General features: G+C 36.5%; 1 protein-coding gene across 1 annotated transcript; it reads right to left on the reverse strand.

Annotated features, from left to right (window-relative positions):
* Positions 1 to 414: 414 nt before the first annotated feature.
* LOC109091768 (volume-regulated anion channel subunit LRRC8C-like) lies at positions 415 to 11323 on the reverse strand. Its single transcript, XM_019105554.2, has 3 exons — positions 11118 to 11323; positions 6641 to 6782; positions 415 to 3963 (listed from the first exon to the last, which is right to left on the reverse strand). Exons 2-3 carry the CDS (start codon positions 6776 to 6778, stop codon positions 1723 to 1725), a joined length of 2379 nt encoding a protein of 792 aa, XP_018961099.2. The 5' UTR covers positions 6779 to 6782; positions 11118 to 11323; the 3' UTR covers positions 415 to 1722.
* Between the last annotated feature and the right edge of the window lie 3460 nt (positions 11324 to 14783).

Consider the following 14783-nt stretch of genomic DNA (forward strand, 5'->3'; position numbering starts at 1 on the left):
TTTAAAAACTGCTTCTACAAAAAAAAGTTTAATCTCCAGATATGGCCTTGTTTAGGGAACTGTGCCTTTGTGCATACGGACATCTGACTGCTAAGTAAGATTTTTTTTGTTTGTTTGTTTTTTTCAGCAATACAATGCACCCTTAATTTACAGAGAAAAGAAGGTCTGGGAAAAATCTGTAGATGGAAAAATCTCTATACATGTTATTTGTGAAATTTTCTATTTGTTAATTTGCACTTTTTGTAAAAAAAAAAAAAAATCTATTTATTCAATTTTTTAAGGTATCTAATATTTTGACTTATTTTCCATGATCTAAATAAGAATTAGAAGTTAAAGTTCATTTTAAATTGAAAATGCCTACTTCCACTATCATTATAATACATTTAAATAAATACAATATAATAAAACGCACAAAATAAAATTAAAATAACAATAATATTGTTTATCGCAATTATTTCTGGAACAATATATTGCACTACAAAAAGTTGTTATTGTGACAGGGCTACTACCTACCTGATTTATCTTAGTGCACCTTGAGAGATCTTTTTTTTTTTTTCCATATTATAGACATTATAGAAGAATCCATTTCGTAAAATGCTTTTGTATATATGCTTAGAGCTTTGTTTCTGGCAAATGTTTTCTTTTAGTTTGTATAAAATAGAAACAGTGTACAATGCGAGCTTAAATGACAAATACTGTTGACTAATATGATGAATAAATCTAAATGTCTATTAATAGTACATTGTTGGTATATAAGAAAAAATATGTGTATATACTTAGTTAAGGTAAGAAAAATGCCTTCTACATTTGCATTCTGTCTTCAACCAGAGAAGTCAAGTACTGTTTAAACTAAGCAAACCACAGCAGAAAAAAACCCTTTAGAAATGCATATTACGACATTTGAAGCTGGTACATCTAGTGCATAAGAGGTATACTGAAATGTGGTTGCATTTATCTGCCCAGGATCTACTACCAACAACAGACAGACTTATCATTAAAACAGAAATGCTAAGAAAAACATGTAAATCTACACGAGAACACATGCATAAGGATCCTGCTTTCCAAAAGCTTTAGAATTATCAGAGTAAATATGCAGGAAGAAAAATACAAAAACAAAACAAACAAAAAAATACTACTAGTATATATGTTTATATTAACTATTTTCCTATCATACTGTACATGCTTTAAATCCTTGCAAAGTCCTATATACACATAAAAAGTCAAATAAAAGGAATGTTAAAGTTTCTAGTGCAAATTCTAATATCGCTATTTCCAGTGCAAAACATGTTGTACAGTACTTGACCTGCAAAAGCTTAATGGATTATGAAAGCAAATGTCAGTCAAATGCAGTGAAAACTTACAATGAAATTGCATCCCACTGTCTGTAAAATGCATCCCTGTCAGTTGTCTACTTTTATGATTTACATGTAAAAAAATTAAATAAAATAAAAAAATCTAACATCTTAGAAAATTAAATAAAGAGTCTTAGAATGTTTACATGGCATATTTTTTCATAATATACAATGTAAGGCATTAAAAGGTATCCATCCCTAGATTTCTCTTTTTTGCATTAAAAGGCCATTAAGCACAAGTCCAGCTTTAAACATGAAATTGCAAGTACTCACCCATATAGATCACTATACATACTACAGGACGAAACACCTGGAGCCTTGCCTCTTAAGGAGTCAGATTACAATATTTGGCATTAAAGCAAAGCAGTCATCACTCTGCTTGCATTTGTTCCCTGATGTCTGAAGGCAGCGTTTCAAACAGCACGTCTTCTACGACAAGTCCACTGCACTTTAAGGCGCGACAATAGCCAAGTTCAGCCGGTAAGAACTCAAAGTGATTACCCTTTAACTCCAAGTGAGTCAGTACGCCTAGGAAAGAAATCTTTGGTGAGAGGACAGACAGCATGTTTCTGCCAAGCTTCAGAGTCTTCAGCTTCTTACAGAAGAAGAGCTCATCAGGAATATTTTCGATTTTGTTGCAACTAACAGAGAAGTACTGAAGGCTTTGGAGAACGCCTATCTCCGGTGGGATAAAACGGATGTCATTGTTGGAAAGATCAAGGTAACGGAGTTTGTTGCACAGGAACAAATGTGAAGGTAGGATCTCGATCTTGTTATGACTGAAGTAGAGGCGCTCCAAGCTGGTGAGTTTTTTGATGTGTTCAGGTATAAAAGCGATGCTGTTGTGCCAAAGCTTCAGACAGGTCAGCTTACAGAGGTGCTGGAAGCTGACAATCTCTTCAATGGTGCGTAGATTGTTCTCTTTCAGATTCAATGTCTGCAGATTAGACAGGCTGAAAATGGCGTGTGGTATGCGCTCCAGGTCACAGTGCACCAACTCAAGTTCTGTAAGATTCACCATCTTTTTCAGGTTGTTTAGCATGACCAGTTTGGTGCCATCATTGCAAATACAGAGGCGCTGTAGATGGCTGGCCACATCCACAATGGATTGAGGGATCTTGGTGAAGTTGCTCTTGAGCATCAGTGTCTTCAGCGCTTTGAGCTCTCGTAGAGAGTCTAGGGTTACATTCTTTGATGCATCAGAACCTAAAGAGCCAATCAGATGGAGCTCTTCCAAGTTTCGCAACACATACATCCACTGTGGAAGTTCACGACCATCATCGAACTTCACTCGCAACACCTTCAAGTTCTCCTTGAGGAAGGAGGTGGCTGCACTGTGGATCTTGAGCGAGCACTGGTAAAGCGAAAGCTCCTGGAGATCCTCTAGTTGGGCAATGGCTGCTGGTATGGTAACGTTATTAATAATCTCAAGCTTCAAAGACTGCAGCTCTGTCACCTCAAAGATGGTATCTGGGAGACCAGACAGCATGAAGAGTTGAAGTTCGAGCCTGTTATTGCTGTTGGTCTGCAACTTCTGCCGAAGCTTATCAGCTGTCCACTCGTGGTTGAGGTTGAGCTGTTTCAGCTTGTTTTCACTCACCTCTGAGAGAAACACTGCAAATCTCTTGGAATATAGGGGATCATACTGGTCGATCATGTGCAACATGAAAGCAAAGTCATTCTTCACATCTGGGATGTCATCAATTCCAGTCTCTTGCCTGACATATTCAAAAGAGTATTCCTTGAGAGAAATATAGAACAGCCAGTAGGATGTATAAAGGCAGGTAAGTCCGTAAACTCCAACAAAACACAAATAACAGTAGGAGAGCTTAGAGAACAAGTGGGCCATAGTATGATTGCAACAGAAGTACCGGTACCCCGTCATGTCCTGCATGTTCCCAGTACAGGTAACACTAAACCTAACCTTTGACACCAGAGCACTGTTGTACGCAATTATAAGGATAAACTTGAGCACTTTTACAACAGTCTGACGGACATACATCATATATAATATATCACCCTCCTCCACATGCAGGCGAAATTTTTTGACCTTCTCAAACAAGGCCTTGGCCTGCTCTCCTTCCTTCTTGTCAAGGACACTTGCTGCTGGCTTGTCAACAACAATCTTTTCAGGAATGGATCTTAAAGACTCAGTCTTTTCCAGGTTGCCCTCGCCAATTGGAATATCAAGGGTTGACCTACTGGCACTGTTCTTCTTCTTGTCCTTCTCCTCACGATTCTCCCCAGATACTTCTGACAGTGCCCTCGTAGTCCACGGAGAGTCAAAACACTTGCCCAGGATGGATATAAAGTGCTCAATTTTAGAGCTGGAGCCAGGAAACTTGAACCAGAAATTGCTGCACACCATGAAAATGACGGTATGTATGAGAACCAGGTAAGGGAAGTACTTAGCATACCAATGCAGTGCCTTTTCGTAGCACATTTGGTTTATGTAATTATACTGCTGAATATCCAAGTTCGTCTTCAGTCCTTTCAACTCATGGACAGGCACTATTGATTCATGATTTGTAGAAAGAGGTGGGCACATCAGCTCTGTCTGGTTTGGCGAGAATGTCCTTTGAGGAAGGCATATGATTTTGTCTTGCATCACCTAAAAGGACAGAAGAGTGAAAGAGAAGAGACAGAAATTTGCATTAAGATAGTTGGGGGATAGTTAAACCAGCATCTTTCCATGTACATTCTAACTATCAATTCTACCATTCTAACCCATCTACTATCCATTCTAATTATATTAATATGCCCAAGTATGTAAGTAACTTTATCTGGATATAAAAAAATTAAAGATAAATGCTCATGAACCTCAAATGCAGAGAGCAAATAAATACACATCAAGAGTGTAAAAGAGAGCAGACTAGGCCATTTCATGTACTGAATTACAATTCCACACCATCCATAGATTGCCAGGAACAGTGTAACACTATCTGACAAGAAGCATCTCTTTTAAGATAACTATTTTGGTCCTCTGACATCATTGTTGTGACTAAGACAGGAAATGAGAAATCATTACACTAGGGGTGGGCGATATGACCAAAATCTTGTTTCACGATATGAGTAATTTTATATCACGATGACGATATATTACAATATAGTTATTTTTTTTTTCTTTTAATAAGGTTGTTATGATAGTAAAATCTTTGATACCATAGAATTTTAATAATCCTTGTCACCAAGGTCGATATCAAACTAATACAAGAAAATAATAATAATAATAAAAAAAAAAAACTCAAGCTCACTGGAGATAAATAAACAGTCAGTGATGAAATAAGGATAAGAAACTAATTACAAGCAATAGGACAAAAACTACTATAAAAAAGAAATACATTGTGTAAATCAGTCTTCTATCTATCTATCCAAATAAATATATATATATATATATATATATATATATATATATATATATATATATATATATATATATATATATATATATAGGCATAATTATTAGCATTAGCATTATTTATTTATTTTCTTCTTATTCTAGTTACAAATAATTTAGTCAAGAGCAATGAGACATTTTCTCTCACTGTTGTTTGATTAACATGAATGGCATATTGAATAAATATTTGAAAACTTCCCCTTTAAGACCGAAGCTTTCTCTCGCAACTGTTTACGTTCCCTTAAGACCTAAATGGCTGTGTTGGAGTATGTGTATGAGGATAGGCTACTTGCAAAGCCTGGCATTTGGATGCATATAAGTGTTTATGCAATCGTTCAAAGCCAATAAAGCGGCAAAAATGCTCACAAACTTTATTAGCAGCTGATGCATGGCTTATGCACTCCTCTCACACAGAAACTGAGACAGCGCATTAATATAGCTCTGTTGTTTGTGTTTCAATGGCCTAAAATCAGTTGTTTTAAACTGCAGTGCTTAAAAACGTGTGCAAACATTAAATTTTCGTTACCACGCGCACAGCAACGTGACATGAGCGCGCATGCTGTTTTTCAAATTTCTGCCTGCATCCCCGTGTAATGCATGTAAGACTGCCATCATTCAATGAAAAAGTATTGCAGTAAACAATGTATTTTGCTCCACCAGAAATAAACGATAGAGCATAATATGAAACAATAGACTTTTTATTTCGTCCAACCGATATATATAGTCATATCGCCCAGCCCTACATTACACTGGCCATTTGAATTCAAGAGGGAGATGAATTAACTTTGGGCTAGGAGGAAAAGGTGCTCAACGACTACTCAACACAACAGGCAAAAAAAAAAAAAAAAACTTTTACTAGAATTGAAAAGCAGTAAACAAAAGCATTCTGTATTCAATTCAAGATGTGTGCACTTCCCCCCTTTTCCTGCAAAACTGTTTTAGTTTGTCTGGTAATTACACCATGTGGTTTCTGTCTGGAAAGGTAATGAGAAAAAAGAAAAATCAGCTAAAAAGAAAGGGAAAAGATTGTGAGAGCTCTACACAGCACTATAGTGTAGCACAAACACAACAGGCAGGCTGCTGACTAAAGCCTGCTAATGAAGCATCAGCTCTGAACATGGCATCTCTGCAGTAAAATGTATGTGAGGTGCAGCAGCCCCAAGTGCCTAATAAAATGTGCATTGTGCACTACATGGCCACTCAAAGTGCCCCCAGTCAAAAATGGTCATTTAACAAAGAGGAGGCTATTTATTCACCCCTCAGAACCACAGGACTATGCCATGACATTAGTCAAAGCATTAATTAGGTCAATTAATACAGCCTTTACTGGGATCATCATGAACATCCAATCTCAATTCACAAATTGCAATACACCATGCAACTGTGCCATTCTTTGATGCACACCTCCAGGGACAGTGGGGGATATTCCCACCCTAACAATGAGTTCCTGTTAATGTTTGTTGAGGCTAAAAATAATTAGGATTATCTAGGAATTGAAAGTCAAGGGCATGCGTGCTGCTTGAAGCTCCACCCACTATTTTAGGAGGCTGAGTAGCTTTACTGCAGGAGTCATTTTGTGTTTATAGAGGGGCCACCTGAGGGGAAGGAGTAATCTTTTCAAGTGGGGTGAGTGGAATTTAGCTTTTTTCCGTTAACAAACTCCCACCTATAAATGCAGTATGCACTGCCCAACAGTGGGCTGTTCATGCACAGAGGAAATCCATCTATGGTGTGAAGTCATTCATTATTCTGTTGCTGTGGATCAAGGAACACTGTATGTCTTAGTATTTCTTAAGATGTTAGTTTTTCAGCAGCAAAAAAAAAAAAAACCTTGAAAGACCATAGTGTTCATTCGTGTGTTTGGTTTAAGGAGAAGAATTGTAATATTTACCTGCAGAGTGCATCCAAACACACCTATCATGAGCATGACCACAGAGAGGTAGTCTGTGAACACATCCCACCATGGCTTCAGAACCCGGAACGCTGGCTGCTGTTCCGTGAACTGCCGGAATTCGGTCACGGGAATCATACTCCTGTAAAGGCACAATAAAGAATTATGAATTGGAAGAAATATATTAAATGCTGACAAAAACAAAAACAAACAAAAAAAAAAAAAACAGTTGATATGCTAGAGTTGTCACAATACCAAACTTTCAGTAGTTTTTGATCATTTTTTTTTTTCAATTAATAACATTTCTTTTAAAAGGGCAAGTAAAAAAAAAAAAAAGACAAAAGAAACATTCCACAATCATCACAATTTTGATTTCATTCATGCATTCAAAATCAGTTATTCCTCCCAAAACTTTGCAGTGTGCAATTCAATTGGCAACAATGCATAACATTTCAGAAAACATACTGTTAGTGTAAACTAAAAAAATCTGATGCTCTTTACAGGCTGAGCACACAACTTGCCTGCTGTGTGCATGGGAGCATTTGAAAAACATGGTATATAATAGTACATTTGACAACACTGCGCTAGACTAAATACTGTATAAATTAATGGGCATTTAAAATAAATAAGCTATGGTACGACAGTCAAACAGCATTATAGTATGCAGCAGGTTGAAACATTTTTTTTCTAATTATTGTTTAATACTATCCTCTTGTTCTGTCAGAAAAATAAGTTGGTTCTTATAGCTGAACTGGAATAGCATGATGGAAAGGACATGGGTTCAATTCCCAGGGAATGCACGATCTGATAAAATGTATATCCCAAATTCTCTGGACTAAAAGCCATTGGCAAATCCATAAACACAAATGTATTTAATGTTCTAATAATGGTTTTTAATAGCTAAAGAATTATAACCTCAATAAGGAACATTTGTTTACACAGGAACAACACATTTGTATTTGAATATTTAAATATGCATTTCACTGTGTGAAAATCAAACATCCAATGATCCAACCATATGTATCATCTGCTTATTATTATTGTTATTATTATTAAATGACTACCTGGAATATTGGTTAATATAATGGTTGATTCTTGATTTAACTACTACATTGAGCAATAAAATATTTCTGAATAATCACTATTTTCCAGATCAACGCTGTATAACTGGATGGGGCTGCTCATACATTATATATTCTTTCCCTTCACAGTCTCTACAAGTAAACTAATGAAATAAATGTAAATTCAAATCCATGCATCTATTTATTTGGCAAATATCCAGGTAAAGTATAAAATATAATAGTGCAAAACAAAAATCTTTCTTTAATTTAAACTCTAGTGTGGGAACTGCAATATCAATACCTTGATATTTTATAGCAATAAATAAATAAACAAATGTCTTGAGGTGCAAATACAAATGACCTATGAATCCTGAAAGACACTGGATAAGAATTTAGGTCAACTTAGTATTCAGGACAACACTTATGAAGACCAGCATAATATACCCTTACATTCTAATGATTCCTAATGTAGGCAGTCTGCCAGGCTTCCTCTAACCTCTATTGTGCTGCACTTTTTGCATCATATAATACACAAAGCATATTTCACTGCTCTTATTAATTATTGAGATTACTGCTGCATATGCTTCACTTTGCAGCAGTCAGCCAGTCAAAAAATATATATGTGTGTGTGTGTGTGTGTGTGTGTGTGTGTGTGTGTGTGTGTGTTAGCCTATTTTTTGACAGGCCGCGTGTGTATGTATGTACCTATAAAAGTCCTGCACAGATGGAGAGCATTGACACAACAAAGTAGTTAAATAGAATTCCATGAGGAAGGGTAGAGTAGTACTAGAACATTTAAACCACCGTTTTCTTCTCTTTCTCTGTGTGTCTCTGTCTCTCAATCGGTGTTTGACATCAAAGCACCGCAAGAGCGATTCAAAATCATGTATGTCCATCTGCTATCTATTAGCTCTCACAGTACTTTGATGTCATACACCGATCGGTCTGTGCAGCACCGCTTCAAGTTGAACACACCTAATTATTGAACAATTGCAAATAGAAGTTAACTTAATTCATGTGATGTGTGTACTGCTACACATCTTTGGTTTATTTATTTTTTCTTTTTTTTTGTCTAATTTAGATGGAAAATGTGTGTCTTTTTATCGTTTGAGTCACTTATCAAAAGTTGCCAAATAAATAAAAAAAAAAAATAGCTAAATTTGTTGCTAGGTGCTATTGGAAGAAAAAGTTGCTAGGGTAATCTGAAAAGTTGCTAAATCTAGCAACAAAATTACTAAATTGCCAACACTCCACCTGAAATCCAGTCAAACAGCCTAAATTACTCTCTCTGATCAAAACATCAGATAAGCAAAAACACCCCCCATATACTTTACATGCAAGATCAAACCAAAGAAATAACACTTCACAGCCTGTGAAAACAACAGTCAAAATGTGAATGCACTAAAATAAATTAACGCTAAAATAAAATACAGTATGGTGTATAATAAACAATTAAATACACTCATTTATAAGATATACAAAAAAGTATACAAGTACACAATTAGTACTATAGTAGCTTAATCATCACAAACTTGTCAGCAAATGAATGGACCCTTTTCACAAGACTGTGATGTGTTTAACAGTCATCATCATCGTAAATCCTTGACTATTTTTCATTTTTTTTTTTAAATGTATGCACATTTATAACAATATTCTTTGTCTTATATTACCTTTGCATCTAATTAAAAAAAAAAAAAAAAAAAGCTAATGCGAGGGTGTTTCTAATGCAGCGTCTATAGGAGGGACAGTAAATTTGACATCCGTTATCAATCTCTCTCAATTTTTTCCCTTTTATTGAAACTCACAAAAACACTATCAGGGAGTTTTCTTTTGCTATTTGAGCAAATGGGAATGCAAAAAATATATCTGTGGTACTCTCCCATTCACTGCTCTTCAAGTTAACCCAACTATGACGACTTCCGCTGCTGAGAAATCCATTAGGCAAACCTGACCTCAGCTGATCATACATCTTCAAGTGGTGTACTTGCTGGAAATGTTAACAGTTCAGTGGTGCTTACACCAGAGTAAACACAATCGGTCTTATTCAGATTAAAATATAGCCTACTCCAGTATCCACATACAGTTTGTACTTTTATAAATAAGATTTTTTTCTTTGTTCAAGAAAAAAGACTTCAAAGCTTGGATATTTAGATGCAATCTGCCTGTATTCAATGCACAAAATGAGTAGGTAAAAGAACTTGGCTGTATATGCAACATTCAACAGGCAGCCTTCTTCAGGCAGCGCAAAATATCTAGACATTCGTGAACAGCTGCAGCAGTTCAAGTATCTTGAACTCCTGATTACTGGCTGCTTTTGTCATAAGATATATTCCTCACGTAGATTTGAAACTTATAAAATGCATATCCCTTTACACCTCCAGCAGCATAACACATTTAAAAAAAAAAAAATTATAATTGTTAAAAGATACAATTTCATGACATTTATTTTAGATAAATACTGCACTATATATCCAATGTTCAGACGCTACAAGACGGTAACTACTAAAATGTTGGCAGACTGAATGGAAAAATCCAAAGCGTTCTGATAGACAAGAAATAAGCAGTGCAGAAATGGATGGGGGGTCTACGCATGTTGCAGCAGACCTGCTATTTAATCTAATAGCTCTAGTATCCTACTAACCTCAGCTTAGTAGAGATCTGTATCATCTCCTGGAGCAGCTCTTCCTGCCAGGAAATGGGGTGATTCTCAAATATAGTCGTGAAGGAAAAAAAAAGGAAAAAAAACCTTGTACGTCTGATTCACATCCAGTCAGCAGGATGAAGAGCTCACTTCCAGAAGGCTCGGTAAAAACATTCGACAGCCGTTTTGTAATGTTACGTGAAGACGATTTCCTCTACTGCTAATAACGGAAATCTAAATAAACAACATTCCCTCTCGCAGGACAAAACAAGGCACGTTCACTCATGCGATTTTTATTTCATTTTAAACTGCACATTTGTTTTGAATGTCTTGTAGTCTACATTAAGGTAAGTATTTTAAATAGACGCCTGTCTGTCTGATCACTATGGGTATAAAGTACATAATGTAAAATAATATAATCTAAACATTTTTTTTTTTTTTTTTTACATTTAATAACTTTACTGGCGCAATAAAAAATATTGTTATTCTATGAGCTATATCGACACTTTCCCCGAGGTCCTCTGTTTTCTTTCGTCTCAATTATTTTAGTAAATTCAACAAATTTGTTTGTAACGTTACCACGTAGCTACCACATTTTTTTCTCCTTGAGGGGGTTTGAAAAGTTAAACGCTGCCCCCGAGCGAGTTTCAATATTTCAACGACTATCCCAACAATTGCGTCATGAAGATGAATTATTCAAAATAAACATCAGCAATGTTAATGTCTGGTCGCAAACGCCGATAACTCGAGGGAAACGGTCTCGGTTTTGACTCACCTTTAAATGGACTGAAGGCGCGTTCTCCGTCTACAGCTGAAGATTCTAGCGGACGCTGTGGCATGTCCTTGTGGCTGCGGCTCTCAGTCAGTTCTGTCCTCCAGCTGCCGTGGGCGGGACTTCAGTTCACGACAACAGCGTTCCCAGAACCGCCTTCTTCACTTTCCGTTTAGATTGTGCGCGTTACTCTGTCGTGTTACATAGCCTACATCTGTCCATGACCCATAAGAACCTCATTGTTACAGCGAATCTCAGGGGCATATCCTCCACATCCCCAGCATTTTAACTACTAAAAAAAAGCCATTTCCTATGCGTCACGCAAAAGTTAATTATAGATTTAACCGTTTACAGTCCTTGTTTAACTTTAAAAAAAAAAAAAAAAAAAAAAAAAGATGGGATAATGAGCTGGAGAGATGATGTATTATGCGGGGCAGTGGTTTATTATAAAAGACTGTAATTCACACAGGGTTCCTGACCATATTAGCTTATTGTTAAATGACCCAACTACACAGAGAGTGGAACTATTGAACAACAATTCAAGAAATGTAATAAAAGTTCTAAAAGATGAGTATTGTAACTCTGTGTGTATCTTTAGGGTGTCTCTGTAGTATTTATTTTAAAAAGATATCAGGAATGGGAACTAATGCCAATGATCCATGACAGTGTACACAGGGTATTCATTACTGCCATCCTCCTCCACACCAGCCATAGCAGACATTAACTTGAGTATGTCATCCCACTGTCTCCATAGCCTCTGTATTAGATCATATGATTACAGCATGTCTGATTGGCTGCACTGTCTGCCTCACGCTTGCTTGCACGCTCCCTCTATGTTCTCCGGAAACCCTCTTTGACATTGGGCGGCAGAGACTTTAGAAGGTCTTCCTCAATTAAAAGCCTATTCACTGTAAGGCTCTGGCACTTTCAGCTCTGCTGAAAGACTCCACAGCTGGTTCCCTTGGAAATAATTTAGAACACTGATATGTGGTGGAACTCTGTGCTTTTCTGGAAACTTTTGTGATCCAAGATCAAAGACATTTCCTGCCATGAAATAATCAATTTAAAGCACAGAATTCTAAATAGAACATTTTCCAGTACATGACTAAAATATGTTTTAAACAAGTGTGTGTGTGTGTGTGTGTGTGTGTGTGTGTGTGTGTGTGTGTGTGTGTGTGTGTGTGGGTGGGTGGGTGGGTGTGAGTGATTGTGTGTGTGTGTGTGTGTGCGTGATAAAATTGCCATTGTGTTCTTGATTAGCTGCACAGTCTTGTAAATGCACAGACATTTCAAAGTGTCATGTCAAGGACATAATTCATGACCCACCAAATAGTTGTTTCACGGTGATATATTTCTTGCAGGTGGGAATGTCCAAATATAGTCTCTCTCTCTCTCTCTCTCTCTATACATTATATCTGGGTAATTAAGGCCCATATTAAAGGTTTATGCTTTTTAAAGTTATAGTTTACCCCCCAAAAAAGAAAATTTGGTCATTATTTACTTACCTTCATTCAATCCAAACAACATCTAAACAACCTTTTGTCAGTGGAACATAAAATATATTTAGAAAAATGCCTCAGTCTTTATTTCTCCAAACAACTTAATGGTTCCAAACAAACAAAAAGAAATAGAAAAAAGAAAGAAAGAATGGCATACAGGTTTGGAACAACATGAGGGTAAGATTTTTATTTTGGGGTGAACAATCCCTTTCACTTCATCTTTCAGTGCATTCAAGGCATACATTTTATCATTATGTGTGCTTTTCCTGTTAAACTCATGACTGTGGCGTTATTAACACTTTATTCTACCACACTCTCCCCCTCTGTTTCTGATACGCACTATCATGTGTCACTGTTGAATGACTTCTAAAACTGGCCTACAGAGTAAGGATTCATTTTAGGATTTTGTCCAATTCTATAAAAAAAATAAAATGATTAAAAATCCTTTGATTGAATCCTTTGATAGTTCTTTGATTTTACCTTGTTATGTAAGTTTCTGGTTTCTGTGGCAGGCTGGGATCTGGAATCTACCGTTTTAAGAGTGTGTTTAAAAAAAAATTTCAGCATTTTTGAACATGGATGTCTACTTGACCCTTAGAATTTCAGATTGATACCAAACAGAAACATTGAAAATATATTTGCTTCTTTAGGAACAATGTATTGTACTTGTCTAGTAGACAAAATATTTAAGCAAAGTCATTTTTTACATCAGCAGTACCACTGTACTCTCATCCCACATTAGGTCAAAAGATCCTGCCTATGGGAGTTTCTGATCTATAAATGCTAGTATGGCCTGTCCATCCTATCTCCTGTCCAGATCCCTGCAGCTTGACTGAATTTCATTTGTGTCCTCACTTTGAACAGTTCAGTTTAGCCCCCTGACAATGCTCTTGGAGTCCATGGTGAGCCACAACACTTGTATAAGATGGAGAATATTTGGCCAGAGGTAGATAAGAGCTTGGGTAACTGAGCCAAAAATTGCTCACCTTTACCAATGCTTAAAGCAGCAACATCAGTCAGTTTAGTTGATGTCCACACCGTACATTGTTGGTACACACACAGTATGATCTTGAAGATTGTCTTATGAAGTGTTCTGCTAAACAAGATAACTGCAAACATATAAACTTAGAGGTAATGACAGAAGACACCTCTCACCAGGGCAGAGGAACATAGTAAACAGACTGTCAAAGGTTTTCACCTCCATTGTTCATTTATTTAACAGTTTTTATTTACATTTATCAGTTTATATAAATATATATATATATATATATATATATATATATATATATAATATATAGAAACTTGTATATTAAATACATATATATATATATATATATACAGGTGCTGGTCATATAATTAGAATATCATCAAAAAGTTTGATTTATTTTATTAATTCCATTCAAAAAGTGAAACTTGTATATTATATTCATTCATTACACACAGACTGATATATTTCAAATGTTTATTTCTTTTAATTTTGATGATTATAACTGACAACTAAGGAAAATCCCAAATTAAGTATCTCAGAAAATTAGAATATAACTTAAGACCAATACAAAGAAAGGATTTTTAGAAATCTTGGCCAACTCAAAAGTATAAAAATGAAAAGTATGAGCATGTACAGCACTCAATACTTAGTTGGGGCTCCTTTTGCCTGAATTACTGCAGCAATGCGGCATGGCATGGAGTCGATCAGTCTGTGGCACTGCTCAGGTGTTATGAGAGCCCAGGTTGCTCTGATAGTGGCCTACAGCTCTTCTGCATTCTTGGGTCTGGCATATCGCATCTTCCTCTTCACAATACCCCATAAATTTTCTATGGGGTTAAGGTCAGGCGAGTTTGCTGGCCAATTAAGAACAGGGATACCATGGTCCTTAAACCAGGTACTGGTAGCTTTGGCACTGTGTGCAGGTGCCAAGTCCTGTTGGAAAATGAAATCTGCATCTCCATAAAGTTGGTCAGCAGCAGGAAGCATGAAGTGCTCTAAAAACTTCCTGGTATACGGCTGCGTTGACCTTGGACCTCAGAAAACACAGTGGACCAACACCAGCAGATGACATGGCACCGCAAACCATCACAGATTGTGGAAACTTTACACTGGACCTCAAGCAACGTGGATTGTGTGCCTCTCCTCTCTTCCTCCAGACTCTGGGACCCTGATATCCAAAGG

This window comes from Cyprinus carpio, chromosome A6, assembly GCF_018340385.1.
Source record: "Cyprinus carpio isolate SPL01 chromosome A6, ASM1834038v1, whole genome shotgun sequence".
Taxonomy (NCBI): Eukaryota; Metazoa; Chordata; class Actinopteri; order Cypriniformes; family Cyprinidae; genus Cyprinus; species Cyprinus carpio.